The sequence below is a fragment of the Plectropomus leopardus genome, chromosome 9 (assembly GCF_008729295.1).
Source record: "Plectropomus leopardus isolate mb chromosome 9, YSFRI_Pleo_2.0, whole genome shotgun sequence".
Lineage (NCBI taxonomy): Eukaryota > Metazoa > Chordata > Actinopteri > Perciformes > Serranidae > Plectropomus > Plectropomus leopardus.
In genome coordinates, this window is record NC_056471.1 from 24094367 (window position 1) to 24115683 (window position 21317).

At 40.0% G+C, this 21317-nt stretch overlaps 1 protein-coding gene across 6 annotated transcripts in view; it reads right to left on the reverse strand.

Annotated features, from left to right (window-relative positions):
• Nucleotides 1-21317, reverse strand: part of diaph2 (diaphanous-related formin 2) — a 462271-nt gene that overhangs the window by 412713 nt on the left and 28241 nt on the right. For 5 of the 6 annotated variants that reach the window (XM_042493107.1, XM_042493108.1, XM_042493104.1 and 2 more), the window contains 2 exons: nt 19442-19546; nt 12898-12918 (listed from right to left, as the gene is read on the reverse strand). In XM_042493107.1, coding sequence (XP_042349041.1) covers nt 12898-12918; nt 19442-19546 — 126 coding nt within the window. The remainder of the gene's footprint in view (nt 1-12897; nt 12919-19441; nt 19547-21317) is intronic. The other variant, XM_042493105.1, reaches the window with a different exon arrangement.

The following is a 21317-nucleotide window of genomic DNA, read 5'->3' on the forward strand; positions in this document are numbered from 1 at the left end:
CCTTTAATTCTGCTTCACATGAATACTCTGTATGGACAATTTACTGTATAGTAACACCAGAAAACTACATTAGCATGGGTGGTAAGGGAAATAGGAAGAAATACCATCAGGTTTGAGTGCAGTCAACACTGCTACAGTGCTATTCCTCCGAGAGAACGACAACGGCGCTGAAAAGCTCCCAACTAACAGTAATTGGTTTTAAAATAATAGAATTCATTACAGTTATGGCGCTTGTTCAGAAATGCAAACAGGGGAAGAAAAAACATTCACTAGAGACTTGGGCTGAACTGCTTCACTAAAAACCATGGGGAGATGAAAGGCATAATTCAAATGACAATTTTAGAACCCTTAGTTCATTTATATCAGAAGCTCTGAAGATGTTGCCGGCATAATAACATCAAGATTTTTTTTCTGTTCTTTTGTTCTACTTGCAGGGCTTGGAAGGAACTTTTTTCCCTCTCAATTTCATTCTTTTGTGGTTGCAAATTCCTCCTCCTCACACTGAGACATGTGAGGTGACACACAAACAATCTAGCAAACAACACCCGTCGGCGGCAGAGACAGCCAACTGAAAGCTAACATGGGAAATCTTGACAGGAAAGAAGAAAAACACCTCACACATGACACTGAATTTGCTGCTTGTCTTATTAAATGACTGTGTAATTATACACATCAGGGGTCTGCATTGTAAGGTCCTCTGTTTTTATCAAATCCGGCGGCAGACTATGTTTGATTCAAGGCCGGCATCTCAGGTGTGAAGAAGACATTCAGCCAATCGGCATTAAAAAGATCATCTCTCAAGACCACTCAGGACATAAAGAGACAGGTCAGCTATCTCAACATGATTGGATGTCACCTCTCACACTGCGTCTATAGCCGACATTAAGGACATCACCATTTGAAACACTATACATCTGCCATCAAATCAACCTCAGGCCAATATCTAGTAATTGGCCCCATTCTAAAGAAATGTTTGATACATTTTGTCCACCAATGGATAGAGCCAACAGCCTTTACAAGTGTGAAAAATATCAGCAAAGATTGACTATTTTATTGCTTCATTTTACTCATATTTTTGGCACTGTACCTGAAGAAAAACAAGACCACCATATGGTTGAGCATTAAAAATGTATGTGGTATGTTAGTGAGGGCACCTGAGCCGAATGACAAGGTGGAAGAAGTCGACATAGTGAGCACAGCATGTGTGGGGGAGCAAAGACGTGCCACTCCCTGTCACTGATGTGCTGGAAAACAAACTGGGCCATAAAGAAAGCCATACCCAACCGAGACCATGTTTTGGAGGAACACATGTGGCCGAGAACCTGTGTGATGTCAAGAGCTCAGGGTGTCAATAAGCAAATACGGCTCACGTTGAGAGGTGAGGTCAGGAAAGAGATCTAGATTTGATGTTCATATCTCTAAGGGAACATAACTGCAGCAGAATACACAAAGAGTGAGACAGTGATGTGGTGTCAGTCTCTCGGTATAATAAGTAAGAGGGATACACAGAGAGAACAGGAAGGATAGACCGTAACATCAATGGTGTTGTTCCGTAAGCATAACTGATGTGTTGTTAGTGTGGGACTGCATATGTTCATCAGTGTGGGGCCATTCTAATAAATAATTCAGGTATGTCTGCACAAAAGAGCGGTCAATACAACAGATCTTGTTGATAGTAGGTAAGATGTGCTTTCTTAAAGGCCCTGATGGTCTGACCCCTCAGTATCTTGTTGAGCTCATCATTGTTGACACACCAGCTAGATCACCAAGGTCATCAAATGAGCTGCTTCTCATTGTTCCAAAATCTCGTCTGAAAACGAAAGGTGACCCAGCTTTTGCGGCGGCAGCTCCAAAACTGTGGAATAATTTAACACTTCATATTAAATCAGCCCAGACTCTGGAGAATTTTAAGTCATTGCTCAAGACTCACTTGTTCTCGTTGGCCTTTGACTTATATTGAGCCGTTCATCCCTCATATTTGTATTTGATTAATTGTTTTGGTATGTTTGTTTTTACATGTGCATTTTATACTGTATTTATTGATTATTTTATTCAATTGGCTATTTTGTCCAGTACTTTGGTCAAACTTGGTTGTTTTTAAATGTTCTATATAAATAAGTTTGACCTTGAGCTTGACCTGATCGAGCAAGTGTAGCATTAAAAGGAAAAAAGAAGGAGTGGACCCAGAACAGGTTGGCTATCTTTCACCATTTCAGAGGCAGTCTCTGTTCTACATCTGTTCACAGCTTCAAATTCATGATTCCATTTTTTATGGTCACTACTCAGTTTTCCATATAGACATATTTTTCAGCATTGACAGCTATGCCATGGTTAGACAATAATGTTTTAATTCATGACAGATGTTAGGTTTTATGCCCCAAAAACTTTAATTGAACTTTCAAATTCTTCTTTACTTGATACTTGGTACCAAGTGTGATATAACCAAGAGGCAAACTTCCGGATCTAACAGTGAAGCCAACAAAGATGTGCCAAAAACTGCAATTCTTCTAATGGCCACTTGAGGCTGGCTCCAAAAGCCAGCCAATTCCAATAGACCCCCATGCTACAATACCCGACTTTACAGCAGAAATAAGTATGTTTACAGCCTGGTACAAAGAACATCTTTTTTATCTCTATAGTTAATTGTCCCCTTCTTGTCAACTCTGCAGGGCGTGAATTTTAATATAAGTCATCCAATTCCATTTTATTTAGGTTTAAAGGTACACATAATTGAGGGTGAGACACTTTGAGTGACAAGCTGACTGCCGAGATCCACCCCTTGCTTCTACCCAGCTTCAGCTTGCTCCCAAATATAGTCACTAGACCGCCCGACTCATGGCTTCAAAATGTGAGTCTACAAACCAATGGCCATTTTTGGAATGTATCATACTAAGGTCATATTGTGAAATTTAAATAATTTATTGAAAATGTAAGAATAACTTAGTTCCCCAATTAATTGGGAACAAACTGTTGTAACACAACACCACTAGATGGCAGTGGGGTACTTTACAACAACAGCTTGAGTTTCCTAACCTGTAAAAATCCACCAAATCCTTGCTTCACTTAAACTTCACTGGCATAGCCTAACCGTGTTTTCTGTCAACGATGGCTTCATTGTTCCATCACAGAGAAGGTAAAATGCCACACAGGTGACTTCAGCAAAGTAGGAGGGTTTTCCAGTGCTGTTGTTTATTAGACATCTCTGACTCATCCATGGTGTCTGAAAAGGTGCTGCCACAGGCTACCAGTCAGCTACGCTGTGTCGTCTTTAAAGTGTTTTTGTCTTTTAATCTTCGGACACGCACAAGTTGGCTGGATGTAAAGTGGAGATGCCACGATGATTAAATCTCTGCACCGTTTGATAAATATGTAACAACACCCACGTTAAGGTTGACACTAGACATTTTACTTGAAAAGCTTGTCGTTGATGGCGCTCAATATCTTTAGAGCAGTTACTTTGATCTTTAACATTAGATCTCTCCTTCTTCCCTTTACTTTGAACTGAAATGACATAGTAACAGTTGGTGTGGCTGTGGCAGCTTTTCTTAAAATAGCATAAGTGTTTTTTCCTTTTTGTGCTGCGCATCTTGGGCTCGGCAGCACCTCCCTCCTCTTCATCTCCATCTTCTCTCACGAGTTGTGCTGTTTGACTGATGATAGCCACCTTATCTTCTCGGTCACTTCAACTTTCAGGTTGTAGTAAACTTTGGTAGCACAGGTCCATAAATGTTGCCTTGCGCATGAGGTCTCTGGCCTGCTTCTGGCAGTCATCAGTGTAGTCGACTGGGCTCACTGGAACCACCCAGTAACGCCATCTATACTTCTCTCTAAAGTGTAGATAGTGTGACTGCAGTTAGCCCTGCTGCTGCTTCAGCTGCTTCAGCTGTAAGAAGCAGACACTTCAGTTTGTAATTGTAGCATCTATCGTCAGACTAAGCATTGATATCTCAACTAAGATTTTACACATTTAAGTTTTTTATTTGAACAGGGGCAAACATAAAATATACTTAAGTGAACTAAATGTGTTTTAATTCTATAACAAAGCAAAATAACAGTCGGCAAGTAATATAATGGGTGTATGCCCAAACACTGTGAAACAAAGGTAACATCAACTACTGTGGCAAGCCAAGTGGAGAGAAAAAAATCATTGGGAAAACTGCAGATTCTGCTTTTGATTTTGATGATTGAAATCAAAAGCTCATTTCGATCCATTTTTACTTAAGAATCAAAATCACGACATCCCTTTGAGGTAACAAAGATAAATCTGTTCTTCATCCTTCTTTTTTCCCCACTCTGTCTACAGTAGGAGGGTGAAAGTATTGATCTGAGGAGAGACCAATTTGAATGCTGTTGAGCCATTTCACACTTATTCTCCCCTTTAAAGATCAGATGTCTAACAAATGGCATTAGTGGCACACACAGTAGTGTGCTACGTGGGCTGAGTGAAACCCATTAGGTCAATTCCATAGCAACAATGTAGCTTTTCTACCCCTGTGTACTGCACCAACTGGCCAATTCAATGGGCACCCACTGCCACCAAGTGCTGGCCTTCAGTACTACACTACTGGCTGGGGAACTGCAGCTGTTCCTGCATATGTTTGAGCAGAGGCAGACCATGACCATGCATGACCAGCTACTGTGTCTGTGGCATTGAGAATTATACACTCTGAGCAAGCCAAACAAATCTAAGATCCAATGCCATCAGTGCTGTTGTGAAACATCCCTAAAGACCTACTCAATACTCTTCTCTGCCCTTAATACACAGCTACAAAGTTTGGCAGGGCACAATGGAAAGCAAACAAAGGCGAGACCATCTAATTTGCAAAAAGCTGCAAACAGTTTGGCAGTTTAAGACCATGCTATCCAGCATGAATGAGAAGAGGAAGTGCCAGTTCAGTCTGAATTGACCCTCATTCTATGGCGCAGCTAACCAATGCTTTACCAACCAAACTTAACATGAGTCATAGCAGCCTGAGCCTTTATATCTGGCACATCATGCTATCGTTTATTTATACTCATGCATTGACTCACCTGCATTCATTCACTAGAGGGGAGGGGCCAATCAGCCAGCCGCTCACTTACTACCGGTAAACAGCTAAAAAGTGATACAGCTTGAAGGCTGACATTTTAAAACCGTGGCCCATCTCTCCTGAGCACCCTTAGAAAAGAAACTGCAAGCCAGACAATAACACAGCGAGTGATCTGGCCTTGATCATGTCACCAATCATTACAACAGAGAGCTGTCTGGGGAATCGAGGGGAACCTGGCTGTTGATGAGGCGATTATGTGGCTTTACTCTTGTGCGTCCAAGTATGACAGCGCTATGAAAACACTGTAGCTGATAGGCAGAGACTATACCTTGTTAGTCAGTGTTGTGCTGAGTGGACTAGTTGGCTGAGCAGTAAGGCGCTCCCACAGGGCCTGGTGGGCTTACTGCAAGAGCAGGGGGGATTATAAACAGGCCATCAATGTGACTCCTTCATAACCCGACAGGTACAACAACTCTAGTTTCCACTCATATTGACCATAGGTCCCTGTCAGCAGCTGTTCTGCGCCCTTCTTGTCCTCAAACTTTGTATTTCGTCACTTGTGAAACAAAACAATATAAAAATCAGCAAGGGTCTGTGCATATGCTGCTGTGGACACTGCCCACATTGGAATGCAACTCCACATATTGTCGGTGTGAAGTCTGCATCTGAAACTATTAGAAATGCACGAGAGGAGAGAGCCTGGCAAGGTTATGAACAGAGGTGCATTATCACATCACCCACTGCAAGCATTCGCCACGATAACATCTCGGAAAAGCAGACAACTCCATCAACCAAAGCAAATAACTTACTAAATATACACAGATGTAGAGAAGGATATCAAAAAGCTAAAGGAGCAAATAAAGAAATCGGGAGTGACGGGAGGAGCAGGCAACCATAAAACATGGGGATACACAGAATTTCACAGCTGTGTGAACAGTTAAAGCAGATGCGATGGGATGTGATGGTGGATGCATACAGAGAGGCGGGTTGTAAAAATATGCTATAAAGTTTATGGAGCCTAATGCGGCCCTGCAGGAGCCTCCTGCCGAGCTGAGCATGCCGACAGTGCCGTTGAGTGTGTGACAGAGCTGTGGGGGAGAGATGTACAACTGAGAGCATAGCCAGTATTCACAAGCTTCATCACTGGTGTGGGGATGTGCATACAGTACATAAAATTCACAGATATGCAATCAACAGAACTAAGAATCCTATTTTTGCCTTTCTCCCTCTTTAAAGTACTCTATCATGCGCTATCTCTCCTGCGCAATATCTAAATCCAAGCTGTAATATCCAAGTCTATTGGAACTGCATGGAGAAAAAAGTACGACTTACCACACGCATGGACATACAAGCGTGTGCACACACCAACACAAACACAGAGAGACGATAAAGCACTGCCATAGCCAGTGTTCAATCCAATATCAGCATACTGTGACCATTTCAGCCTTTCATGTTCCCTTCAAAATAACGAGATCCAGCTCTCTCCTTCTGATTGAAGGGGAATGATTGTTTCTGCCTTTGAAAAGACATATGTTGTATAGAGAGGAGATAATAATAATACATGTTATTTGTAAAGCACTTTTCTAGACCAAAAAATGACGGCCAGGATACAGAAACAGATGTGAGATGATGAGAGGTGTGAGAGAAGAAGGAAGGATGGATAGCAAGAGGCAAGGCAAAGAGAGAAAAAGATAAAAACTGAAAAGAAAAAGATGACAACTGCTGATGGAAAACTAACGTCTTTTTCACATCCCCTAGTGTTGCAAGTGCTGACTTAATCCTTCCCACACAGGCCACCCTCTGTCACAGTTAAACCTTTGCTTCTTCAACAGCTCACAAAGGTCAATTCAACCATGACCACCCGAAGATAAGCCATTCAGCTCAAACTAGCAACATTAATTGATAAATTGTACGTAGTCCACAAAGTTCAACTTTACATGACAAATGCAACCAAACCCATAATGTGTCCTAGTTTATCTACAAGCGAAATTGGTCACACATTTCATTCAATGTCTGTATTAAAGATACTCCAGTGTGGGCAAGACACGGAAAAAGGTGGCATTGCACAATGTAGCTTATTGAAAAGCACCATTATTCAAATGCTGTTGCTTTCCAAAATACAATATGACTTCACAGAATATTTAGAGTAACGTGTAATAATCCTGTAAAACTGTCGACAAATCAAATTTCAAAAGACTGGTGAAAATGAACAGCAAGATTTTTGTTTGCCATCATCCTGGCTGAGCTCTAGGCAACTGCAGTATGACGGATGGCCCTCACAATAAGAACTGACAATGTACAAGGGGTTAAAAAAAAAAAAAACACTTTATGAAAAAGTGACTTGACTTCAAAGTAACTTAATTACAGGTGTGGCACAGGTGACCTGAGGGTAAACTTTGCATCCACTAGAGCAGCTACTCCAGCTTGGCGGTGCATTCCAACAACTGGCTGTGGTGCACATAAGGCTGCAGCAGAGATAATAAAATGGGGGAATATACTGTACAAAGATTAAAATAAATTAATTACCTTTGCAAATATTGCTATAACTTTGGGTGATTTTAGGGTTTGTGTAAATAACAAGTATTTATAACCCCTGTAAGTACTAGTGTATTTGTCTGTCATCTCTTTTCGGATAGTTTTTAGATTTTTTTGTTTGTGACTGCTGTTTGTCTGCATATTAACATAATAACATAGAATGACAAGGGAGCAGTCTCAAAAGGTTTGATGTGTCATAAACTGTCATAAATTTTTAGACTGTTTCAGTGGCACAGGCTACAGTGAAAACAGGTTATAGTGGTCACATTGGTCCAGGTAGAACTGATCATTCTAAGTGGAGGATTATTAGAACTATTTTTTTCTCTAATGTAGATGTCTAACTGACATCTGAATATTTATTACATTAATATAAAGTGATGAAACTGACAGCTTAACTATTAGCTGAATTTTATTGAAATAAAATACAGTACAGCTATTTCATTGCATCAGCATTATGTGACATTATCAATCAAACTAATGAGAGCAGCTTCAACCACAGGTGCTTTACTCGTACACATTTGTTTTCTGTCTTCATTACCAACAGCCATGAGCTTCAGTGAAACAACATTGTACATTAAAAGAAAATGACTACTTACAATGACTATATAATACAAGACTACTTGTATTATTATTTCAACAGCATTTGTATAGGAATGATTCTGCCCCAAGCTTTTTGATTACTATGAGCAGTTGATCACTATGATTCTTTTCCACTGTAATAAGTAATTTTACTTTCTTTATATATGTACTTGCAATTTTACTACAGATCATATGGTTTTTGTGGAGATTTGTTACATAGCTATTGTTACTTTAAATTGTGAAACCTAAGATCTGACTGCAACAGTTGGTGTGAAAACAAGTTCACTTAAAACTTCCTTATGCACCTCTGTTGTGAAGATTTGGAAAATGCGCAATCTGAGAACTACACTGATTGGGGCAAAGACCAGCCTTGTAAGACCAGCAAACCTCCAAATGATCCAAAAGCTTTCACAAAAACTCAAAGTTAGCCTAAATCCCCCTCATACACTAGTTTTTGAGTCCGACCAAAAGCTTGTGTTTTCAAATCTCTATAGCAGAAGTAGTGAATAAAATGTCATGGTACACTGTAGAGTTTTGGACCACGAGTGTCCCTGCAGAGCAATGTTTCGATGTGCAGGTGCCCATATTTTTGGCGTTAAGTATTCTACCAGCAAGAGCACAAAGGTGCTATTCTACACATGGCCATGCTCTCAAACCTCCCTGTAAAGGGAGGGAACCTGGAAACAGAGTTTCCCTACGATTGTCGCTGAAGAAAAAAAGCATTTGAGTGGCTGAAGCGGCAAACATTTGATATCTATTAAAAAACACCACAGTACAGATTAATAGATAGACTATTCAAATAAATCAAATAAACAAATCCTTCCTCATCTCACTCCCTGACAACTTTTTCTGTCCATCAGATGAACTCTAAAATATGCTTTCAGCCAATCAAAGAAACATCTTATTCAAACAGTCCCCTCGGGAGCATGTTTCCTTGATCTTAATTTAAGATAGAATCTATGGTGAACACTGGCTCAGGGCATGGGAGGCACACGCTATTGATTAATTTTTCATTGCCGTTCTTTTAAAGCACCAAGGACATGTGCCACATCAAATCTGCTCAACCCTCAGCACCCAGTTTAATAGCTTGCTTGAAACAAAACAGTCTTTTGAGGCATGTGGTATTAAAAGGTAAAGAGGGGAATGAAGGAGAGAGGGTGCCTTGATTTCCTTTCAGGCTCACCATATTTCTTTTTCTTTTCTTTTTTTAAAGGGCCTTCGTAAGCACTCCTGGCATAGTGAACGAGCACTTGATTGGAGTTAAAGAGGAGCCAGATGTCTGTGTGTCCTCATATCCATGCTACTCTCTCTTTCTGTCTCCCTCGTTTCCCATCTGGATGCTTTGCAATCCTCTGGCCTTAACTATAACTACTTGTCGTCTGGTTATCCTACATTCTGTAAATCATCAGTAGATACACATAGGGAGAGCGAGAGCACAGGTAACAAGAGAAACACAATGTCATTCATTTCATCTGGAGTATTTATGAAAATCTACATCATAGTTTCTCAGATCTGAGGGTTTTTCTTGCTTTTCTCTTTGTCATATTATTGGAAATTGAATAACTTTGTGTTTTTGACCAGACAAAATAAGCACAAAATAAGCACTGCACAGACTTTACTTATAGATTCCAAATGCTTTAGATGGGATTTTGCGGGGATTTTTGTATAAGCAATTGGTTCAAAAGCAAGACATTTAGTAGTAAAAAAATCACCCGTACATGCCAAACACAATACATATACATGCCAATACATATACTAGAGTAAAAAGAGAAAGCAAATAAGTAAGAGGGATACAAATACCTCACATTCATTGCAGGTAAATCAAATTCTTTATCTCAACTCGATAATGAGGAAAACATTTCAAGGTTCAAGGCTCGTCCTATGCTTTGCTTGTAAAGCACACAAAAAACATCTTTTAATTTGAAATGCTGTCAAATATACAGCCAAAGGGCACTTTCACTCAGATTACATTGAAGAAAATGAATGTAGCCTTGTAGTGATTAAACTACAAACAAAAGCTAGTTTTCAGATGTTATTTCATAAATGACTATTTCCTCATGATTACCGCCACATTTCACATCTAAACTCTGTCTGAAATTCCTTTTAAATTAGAAAACATTATCATTCATACAACCATATACCCAGGAAAAAAAGGTTTATGTTTAAAACATGTCCTCGGCCACTTAAAAAAGGTGGGCACTATGTAATTCTGCAGAAAACTATAACCCCCCTTGTAAGAAGTTAATTTAGAGTAGAGAGATCTGCGATACAGCCTCACCTTTCTCTCAGATTGAGGTGTACTTGGTTCTTTGGTCAAACTGACAATACAGAGATGTACATGTTTACACAACAGCACTAACCATCACCGCCTGACATCTCAGAGCTGACCAGCATGTTACCATGGAAATAAGCAGTCATCTGTCCAGTCATACAGATATCGATCACCCCCCCTGTGGTCTGGAGACTGCTGCTTTTCAACACACGGAGCACACACCCTTTTCTCGCTCATGTGCACCCTCATTTTCATAGTCTCAGCAGCATTCCATCTGAGCTGCACAGCCTGTCAATGGCAGAGCAGAGAGACGGAAGTCTACTTTCACAGTAACACTGCAGGAGTCATTGATGGATTGTTACAACGTGGTCCTTGACTTGTGACGTAAATCAGGCCAATCTTTACAGAGACTGATGCTATAAAGCCGTCGTAGCGGTCAATAAGCGCCTGCAGCACACTGCAGAAGAATAGGTGTCTGGTCCATCTGGACTGTTGGAGTCTACCTGCAGGCACACTGTTACCCAGGTATGTGTGCTGCTCACATTTCCCTCCATCTTGCTTAAGGAGGTGGAGAGAGCATATGAGACTTAGCAGTGTTGCACACTTACACGCTGGTCAGACTGGATTAGAGCCAATTCACACAGTCCTCTATTCCCACCTCATTCTCTACTGGGAGAGGGGAAAGTGCCAGAGAGATTTCATGCCTGAGACAGAGGAGTTACAGTTACGTGTTCCCAATAGACAATCCTAACCAACACTCTCCTTCCAGCACATCTGAGAGCACTCTATCCCACCGACGCACGCTGACAGCGTGAAAATGGGAATCTGCCAGCAAAGCAGGGAGCTAACTGTAGCCCAAAATCGGCTAACCAGGCTAAACGCACCTTTTTTTCCACTTTCAGTTTTTTTTTTTTAAGAATGACAGCTCATTGCATTCAGTATGTTAGCCATATCTGTGGGCTTCTGCTGCAGGATTGACACAGAGGTAACAAAGGTCAGGTCAAATGCTTCAGCATGCTCTTGAGTTTGAAGAAACTTCTTGATAACGAGGGTCTCTGGCATCTTTTGACACTGTTTGCAGAACTTGTGAAAGTAGGCCGCCTCCACACCTCGGATGAGCAGTTACGGTAGAAGGTGGGGGAATGCTGTCATATTCCATTTACTGAACACAATGTGGCTATTGCTACTGATCGAGAGCTACTCCATCCACGTCCATACCGGCCAAGCCGAAAGACCTACTCTTCCCACAGAAATAACCAAGCACAAAAGAACAGTTTGACAAAGAAGCAGAAAACGCAGTCGATACAAAATGTCTCTGCAAAATGCCTCAAAGAGCGAGGTTTGTCTGAGAGCATGGGCAGAGCAGAGGCCAGGTCACAGTGTGCTGCTTTGCCTTGCCTGTGGTCCTGTTAAGCTTTACAGTCCTCTTAATCCTTACGAAGCTCTCAAAAGGCAATGAAATACCATTTAAGGTGACAATTCAACACTTGCTAAACCATTAACAGAGTTTCTTCTTTTTTTTCCCAAAAAGCACCTTAAATCCATTCTTTAGAGAAGGCAACAGGGTGCCACTTTATGGGATACTGGGAGAGACAACAGGTAATTGGAATATAACCGTGAGGAGAAATTAAAAAGTATAACTAATAAAGTGATAGCATAAATTAAATTTGTTAAGATTATGTTAGCCTTTTGAACACAACATCAACAAGAACAAGAACATGCATTTGTAAGATATCAGTCTTGTGCCTTAATTTCTTGCAAACAGAGACAGAGTTGTTGACAGCAAATTCAAATATATAACCATGAATACTTCCACTAAATTAACATAGTCCAATATTTCATTCAAGGCAGAAAAGATGCACTTGATATCTTTTCCGCGGTTCACTAGGTTCAGTGTGTGTATATGCAGTGTGTGTGAACGTGCACATAAGTGTGTGCTCAAAGCCTTAAGTGATACACTGTTTATCCTCTGTATGAGTTGGGTCTCACAGACAGAATGAACACAGTTAAAACCATTTAGATGCAACATGCTCTGATAAACAGATTAGATGGCAGATTATGAGTATTTGTGTAAAAGCTATTGCTCTTTGTTGGTATCACAATATTCAAATGCTAATAGGTGTTACACACCAATCTATTTCAAAGGAGAAACAGCAAAAACCAACAAAAGACCTCCCACTTAATTTCCAAGCTGTATAATTTCAGAATCCCTCATTTGAAAGTGGGACCATTTACATGCAGGAATTGTGTTGGCAATTTATAGCCTTTCCAAATTACAGCCCATTAGCAATATCGGGCTGAAAATAAAAATCCAAGCCATAAAAATGACCTCACTTGCACAATTTGGAACATGCTCCTCGACATCATTCCAAAAGAAGATAAACTTGTGTGTGTGAGTGTGTGTATGGTTAGAGGGGTGAATGAAGACAGATACACAGAAGGAACAAGATTCAGAAGCCAAATAAATAATGGGCTACTTACCGGAACTTTGCTCCCAGTTATCTGCATGCAGCGATCAGCGGAGAAGGTTAATGTGCAAAAAGACACAAACAGCACAATCATTAGTAGGCCAGAGAATCCTCTCCATTACACGTTGAGGCATTAGCGCAACTTGCGTGACATCACAAACACACTATACAACAACAATTTTTTCAAGCCAACAAGAGAATCTTTACAATTATGAGCACATACTGAAGATAATGTCTGTTTGGCAGCTGCAGTTTCCAAATTATGAATGAGACAGATGTGACAATGTGGATAAACGCAAACAAGAATTTGTAAAGCAATTACATGACAAAGGTATTATCAATACATGACAACAACAGATGTGGAGGTGATAAATTACATTTTTAGACATGCTGTTTTTTACACACAGGATTCATTAAGTGATTAATCCCCTTCATTCCCAAAAAAGGACCACTGACTGGTAGGGATGTAACAATTCACTCAACTCACACTTCAATAAGATACTCTTGTACTCGTCTGGGTGAGCGGGATTGCAAATGAGCTTGTCTGTGTGGTTTGGCCGTTTAGTTGTCATTAAGGAGGTACGTGCATAGGGGGGGCTGACCTGAGCTCTTCACTGCCGGCTCTCATGCTGCATCATCTTAATTGTACTATTTGTGCAGTTCAACACCTTCTTGCAATATTTGTAAACTGTTTTCATCTTTTATGTTATCTTCTCGCCTTTATTACTTTCTGACTTAAGGAAGCTCAGATACTGCCACACTTTCAATTTGAAACTGCCGAGTGCATCTTCTATTTCAATATCGCCTGTCACTGAGCCTTTGCTTCGTCTTATTTACGTTGGCGAGCTGTCTCTAGTCTCGGACATGGCGTGGGACGTTGAACACGTAGAGACGTGACACATCGAGCAAGCGAAGTCAAAAGTAGATTACGCCCTCTGCGATTCAAAAACAGTATCGTGGTTCATTTTTCATCTCACCAATTTGAATCTCACATATTTTTGATCAATTTTTAACTGCCTTGCAATGCAGCGTTACATCCCTACTGACTGGTGTGGCCAAAGGGGCTTTAGAGGGTCTCCCTAGGCTGATATCAATCAGCTGCCATTAATGTTGAGCTCAGGTGTCAACTTTGTCTTCCGAAGCTACCTTGAGCCCATGCAGTCAGCACCGTTCTTGGAGTTTAACCTTGTTATCTGTCAATAGTGGCAGGTAGCAGGAGTGTTTTTATTACTGCAACTGTGGGGTTTGTTTCACAGTAGGAGGGTGTCTCTCAGCTGAGTAAATGTATTCAATACTGTGGCTTAGCTCCTCATTTTCTGCTGCATGTTGCTGAGGACTTGTACTTTGATTGCAGGAAGTTACAGGACAAACTGAGCTCCTTGCTTTTTTTACCATTTTTTCTCTCCTGTTTTCACTCCCGTCCCATTCACTCCCCCCTCCCTCCATCTCTTCTAATCTCCCTTTCAATTTCTTTTATTGTCACTCTCAAACTCTCCAAGTCTTTGGCCATTTGACGCTTGATTTCCCTTCTCCATCCCTGTACCAAGAGTTTATGACAGCCATAAAGTCCATTTTACACATGCCACCACCTGATCACGCACATACTACTTTCTAATCACACTGTGTATCCACTTTCCTTTGCTCTTCAGTGAAGGCAGAATGTCACTGTCTAACACTGGGGAATGTTATACCTGTATATTACAGCTTACACACCTTAAAATAAGTCACATTGACATAACCCCAAAGACATTGATGCCTACAACTTTGGATATAAACGTCTGAAACTTGTTTAAAAGCAGCTTGACCAAAAAACAGACAATATCTTGAGTGTGCACAGACAACAGTCAGGGAGGAGCTTGAGGGGGACAAGCAGTTTCATTCACAAGAGGTTTGTATTTATAATACAATTTCACACCTTTTTGTCACTAAAACAAAGGAAAAACTGCTATAAGTTAGGACCCCGATTTATAATTTGAGTATCTGATTTTTAAGCATCATTACAGTATGAATAAATTAAGGCCAAGTCACTGATCACAACTGTATGAATTTACTTCTCAATACAAATGCAGCCATTACCACCCTTTTTCATGATGAATGTAAAAAATAAACTAATTGCACTTATAACATTCATCAATGTGATATGAAAGGGCCTGAATGATCTGAGCAAATGTGAGGCTGCATTCAATTTTTTTTTTTTTTTTTTTTTGGCACATTGGTGGTCACATCAGTTTTTGAGAAATTGCAATGCTAATACAGAACAATGCCCCTTTCAAGACCCTGCCATCACACCCTTCCTTCATCGGAGACACAGCTAGTTTGACATGAAACAAGAAAATTTTCATTAAAAGTCAATTTCTGGGTAATAAGCAATTAGTGTAAAAAGGATTGTGGTAGTTTTAATGATGTTGGTACACATTTAGAGCAAGAAGAAAGAGCAAGAAATGAGCTTGGGAGAGAAAGGCTGTTCATGCAAAGCTGATGGTCAAGGACGTCCACAGACACACTCCTACAAAAGCAGAGCTGGATTCCATTGAAACACAGTTCATTTTCAAATGAACGGGGTCAATGTACAATTCTCCCATAAAAAATAGGGAGGTTATAAGGGTTTGACTTTTCTTCAAAAGACATTTGACGAAAATAAACAAAGTAACAATCAGCCATATTACCCATCATCTGAAGCCAGATAGCTTTATAGAAATACCCCTTTGTGGTATATTGACATGTATGAATGATGACTACATATAAAGAAATATGAACACTGTGAGGGAAACTTCAAGAACCTAAAACTATTCAAGAAGCCAAATTATGTTCATTCACAAATGTCCTGATTGTATTTCTGTGGCTGCAATGAAATGCAGTTTACAGGATGCTCCTAAATTAAAAAAAAAAACACTATTTTGCAAAATGTTCCACTGAGACCTTATAATAATCTAGAAAAAAAGAAAATTTAGAAATTAAAAAAAAGAAATTAAGATGAAGGTGCGAGAATCCCGACCAAAACCCCAAAACTGCCCTCAAAATGCAGCGTCCAGATATGGCAGAAAAGGAAACACATTAAAAGCAAACACACGAAACCAAACAAGACACCCCAATAAGTCCAAAATGCACCACTGCTACATTCAGCACCATTTACATGTTTAATGCAACATTGCCTTATTTAGTCCACACAGCATGCTCATCAGCAACCACAAGCAACACTAGCCCCAGATCATGCCTAACCCTGACAGAGAAGCACATTTTAGCCACATGTGATTCTTTATAATATATATGCTCCTGTATACACACGTTTAATATTGGGGAAAGAGTGGATTGTATTTTTTTAAAGAAAGCAAAGCAGTTACTTAAAAGGGAAAAGCAATCACAACACCTGCCTTACAAAGAATTGGGTATCTACATTTTTAACACGTTATATTTTTTATGTATTTGCTGACAAACTGTACTACATACTGGTATGTGGGCTTCTTATAAGGAGTCTGCTCAAGTTCGGACGTTACAGGAATCCAATGACAGAATAAGAAAACTACAGAGTACAGGATCACTATAAGGCAGTTTATAGAACCTTCTTACAAGCTGCAGGCTTGGATGCTCGAGCTTTACTGGAGCTCAGATTTCTATAAATATACAAAAAAAAAAATCTCTTTCCATCTATCAGGAGCTGAAAGGACTAAAGAACATCGATTTAATAATTAAAAACAGAAGCCAGTTTTCAAAATAGAATAAATTAGGCATTCTTAGAAAAGTAAACATATTGTAAGCACTTGAATAGCACTTGACATACAGCAAAGAGCCGAGGTCGAGATCGAACCCCCAGCCATTGCAGCAAGGACACAACCTCTGCACATTGGGGCATCGCTTGTGAGCAAAACTAACTAAACTATTAATTAAACAGAATGGGCCCTGAATAAGAAGAGGGCTCAGCAACAAAACAAACTGTAGCCACTAGAATTTTTGACATTTAAAAGGGTTAGTTTGGACTCACTGAAGTCAAACAATAACACAAAAAAATAACTGATTGAGACAACAGAAGACCAGTAGCTCCCACGATTAGTGAGCTAAAATTACTGTTTTTGTCAATGGAGTCTGTCGGCCTCAATGAGTGCACAGATGAGGAACTGGAGTTGTCAGCAGCTTCCCAGTCGGAACAGACAACCTCAGGAATGGTAAAGCTGTGAAAAAACTTATATAATATAGTGTATACTCAAACCGTTCTTCTTTTTTTTTTTTTAAAGTTAGGACTTTTTTTTAGTGGCTTAAATATGTTTTTCTGTTCCCAACCGATCCACAGCATCTCATTACCTAGCATTTGTCGCTATACTCTGTTTGCCTCTCAAAACTGGGGGCGTGTAAACTGTCATCTATGGTCTGTAATACACTGACAAGTATTACAAGTACCTCATACAGTCCTTTACTTAAAAAAATCTAAACTATCCCTTTAAGTTCAAACTAGAGTCCTCATGGTTACTCATATATTATCAGTATTTGACAGTTCATGCATTTGAAGGTGTTCTAGTGTAACTGTATTCACTTGTATGAATCCGTGCATGTACAGATACATCATCCCTGACACTCACCCATCCCCTCCCTTCAGTCCTATTAAATGTGATAGCAGGGATGCTGACAGACTTTACATTTTGTCCTCTGGACTTTGACTAAACAGATTACGTTATTCATTTGAATAAAATATCAGTGCTCACAAAGCATAATGGGCCCTGTGAGGAATTCAATCATCTCGGATAATCATCATTATCAATAATGCCAGTTAATTACCATAACAATGAGGAGGGTAATAAATGATGATGTCAAGAGAGAACTACCAGGTTCGGGAAGCAATGGGGGCAGAAATCACTTTTTTTTCTTCGGTGCTGATGTGAATTTCACCTCACAAGGTTGGCCATAATTTCAAAAGAGGATAGGAGAATTCATCACACATTCATGAACTACCATCAGAATGCTTTACTTTTCACTGCTGTTTTTGGATAAGAGACACGATCAAGTTTTAGATTACTCACCAAGAATGGCAAACTTAATCTTCAACATATTTCATAACGACCAGTGCAAGCAGTCAGAACAAAGACGAATGGCCCTATCTTACACCACAGTGCGAAACTGTTTTCATTTTCACGGCCAGCACCCATGTTGTGTAAGTAGCAAATGTACTACTAAAGGTGTGGTCAAATGAATTGTTAGCAGATTGCTGTCCTGTGGACAGAATCCCTTAAGTTGCTGGTACAAGGGATTTTATTATGAAACATTTACAGGACCGTGTTGTCAGCAATGCAGGAGCTTGCACAACATCATTATTTAGTGTTATTTATGCTTATAAATGTGGAAATACAGTACTAATAGTTGCAGCCTATTGTTGTAACAACACTGTATGTGTGAACACCACAAGCATGAAACACACTGCAGCTTGCCGAGGCTGCTGCCATGCACTGCTGACACGAGGCTGTGTGAAACGGGCCTAAGACGCACCTATTTAGGAGGGTTCTCAGTGCCTATACAGCCTGCTTGTTACTCACACACAGAGAAATGTGAATGGGTTGAGGGTGGGTGAAATTATTAGAGAAATATTAATTACATTCTCTATAATGTGAACATAGCAGAGAGCAGAGCAGAGCTGCATTCGGCCTCCACATTAAGAGAGATGCTGTGTGTATTTTTGCATGAGAAGCAGTGTAACTTTATTGATTACTTCCAAAGCTAAAAGTTTTGTTTCATTTCCTTCGCTATTTTCCTGCTTAAATGTACCAAGATATTACTGCCATGACATTACCGCTCTTACTGCGTTGATCTCCGCAGAAAACTGTGATACTATGATATATTACGAGACTAAATACAGCCCCTTTGGCCTGTGCGCCTTACTTTGCGCTGTTTAACTAACAAAGTGGAATTGCACATGCCCTAAATGCACTTGCTCCATGCACTTCAGACCATGCGCTACAGATCATCAGATCAAGGCCCAAAGTGTATGGTGCAGCTTGCTATGATGTTGCATATACAGTATATAAAGTTACCATAGGTTCATGCTGAACACAGCCCAGGGTCCTTGCTTTTTCTTACACTACTATTTGGTGGTTATGTTTTTACAATAATACTACAGTTGAACCAAGAGACAGACTTAACTTTAATTTCATACTCAATAAGCTAATAATGTGCCAAGGCACCACCACTGCAGGGCCAAACAAAAACAAAAAAGCTTCCATGCAAGTACACAACTTGACAACCAACAATATGCATGCAGGCACATGACTGGACAAGCACTGACCATCCACCTAGCATTGAGTGAGTGAGTGAATACAGTTTATATCGGATAGCCTACAAAGGCAGATTGCAGCACAATGGGAAAAATAATAAATCAAAATTGCAATCAAAGATGTGGGACTCAAGTATGAAGAGTGGCGAGAGATGACAACACAAGTGAGTGCGCAAGAACAGATGACAAAGCAAGCCATAAAGCAGAGGATCAGGTTAAACTTATTCTGGAAAGTCATGTCGAGTGTCATGATACTTCAGCTCAACCACTACAATATCTTTGTTAGGTTAATTCTCTCACTTACAGATTTAGCAGTGGCTGAGATGTACTGGACCACCATCTCGCGTTTAGTGCTCAAGTCCTTTCCACGCAGAGGGGCTTTGCGTTCCTCATTCAGGTTCATGTCCTCCTAGATACACACAGACAGTGAAGACAAATGTTTTGTAATGGTAGAAACTGGGTACTGGAAACTGGTACTCAAACTTATTACAACAAGGAAGAATGTTAATAAATTGTACAAAATAAAGTGAACTGGTAAAATAAGATATTTCTTTTAGTTGAAGCATTCGTGATTTTTTTTTTTTTTTTGCACAACAGTGGGCTGAGTCTGAAAGCAAATCTATGGAAATGCTATACTTCAACTACATATATCATAGCCAAATAACTGCATTTCAAAACTGTCAACCATATTATTTACAGTACATTTTCACTAGCAAGAAGTATTTCAGACTTACCAATTACACAGTTTTCCTTTCAATAACCATTTTACATTAGATCCTGTTCTTCTACAGTAGAATACATTTCTTTTCCGTCCATGTTTCTTTGTCAAAGTCACAAGGTACATCAACAGGAAATACTGTCAGCAATAATTAGTCCTTTAAACCAAAGTATCAAGACTACAGCATATAAACTGTAGACCCAACTCCGAACAAGACAGCAAAATCAAACAACACTGCTTCTATTGAGGCCATGCAATCACATCAGATAGGCTGGATAGGCTGGATAGGCAGTATCTGCGTGTTATTGGGAGTATTATCTTCGTGCTACTTTAATTCTGCATCACAAAAGAGGTCTTTCATGTGAGAGACATCAGGGGATGGAACGAAGGCCGGACAGAGCACTAAAAGCTAGGGAATGACATGATGATTAGAATGGAGGGGGATGTTTATCAGAAGCACTCTCTCACAAAGAGACGGCTAGAATGAACAGAGAAAAAACATTCTCCTCAGGGTTTTAGGATAGTGAGCCTAAAGTTGTGGAGCCATGCTGCCCTCTGCTGGGGAGTGCAGAAAAATCATGTGTTCTTTCTGTTGCTTGATCTGATGTGGCAGTGATTCCCCTCCATCCGATACATACACGCATATGTTGCATCCACTCTTAATGGGTGACTGTGAAATTCACCTGGGAAAATTAAGTGTGTCACTTCTAAATAAGAACACTGTAATACAATGTTTTAAATAACCTGCCCCAAGTAATCTGATTCAAACTGTTTTCGCTTCATTTGTCAGTGAGGCATAGACAGGAATCCCATCCAGGGGCACCGTGACCTAAATTCCTCCAACTACATTTCCTCTAGTAAATATCCTCAGAGCAGAAAAACCATTAACATCCTTTTTGTGGAACAGGGAGGGGAAAAATGTGACTGAAAGTTTTACAATTGGCAAGTTTTTTCACCAAAGGAAACCAGCAGGTTTTTTAATTAATCTTTGAACTCTGCTAATTTATCTACTTAATTGGCATTCAATAAACGAGGCATAATGTGGTGGGGTGAGTATGTTGTAGGAGGGGTACGAGTAGTGGGCCTGCGGGACGCTTGTCAGGGGGCAAACTGGAGGAATGAGCCCTCCACATTTAGTCTCCAAAATGATTAATGCTCTTTTATTAATTATACCCTCATAGACTTCATAAAATGAGTCCCAGGATATCTTTGGCTATGGTGCTGGTGTAACTGAAATTATAGGATGAGCTTCTATCAATGACAGTGGCGATACTGACAAATATGTTCTAGAATCTAGATGTTGTCATTTCATGTTGGTTTGGCAAGCTCTTCTAATGCTTATTAGACTTCACTTAACTTGCTTTTGCCAAAAAAAATCTCTTTCTTCAACAAATCAAGCATCATGGACACGAGTTAAAGGAACACGGTCTATTTAAGCAGACTGCCATCCTGTATATGCGTA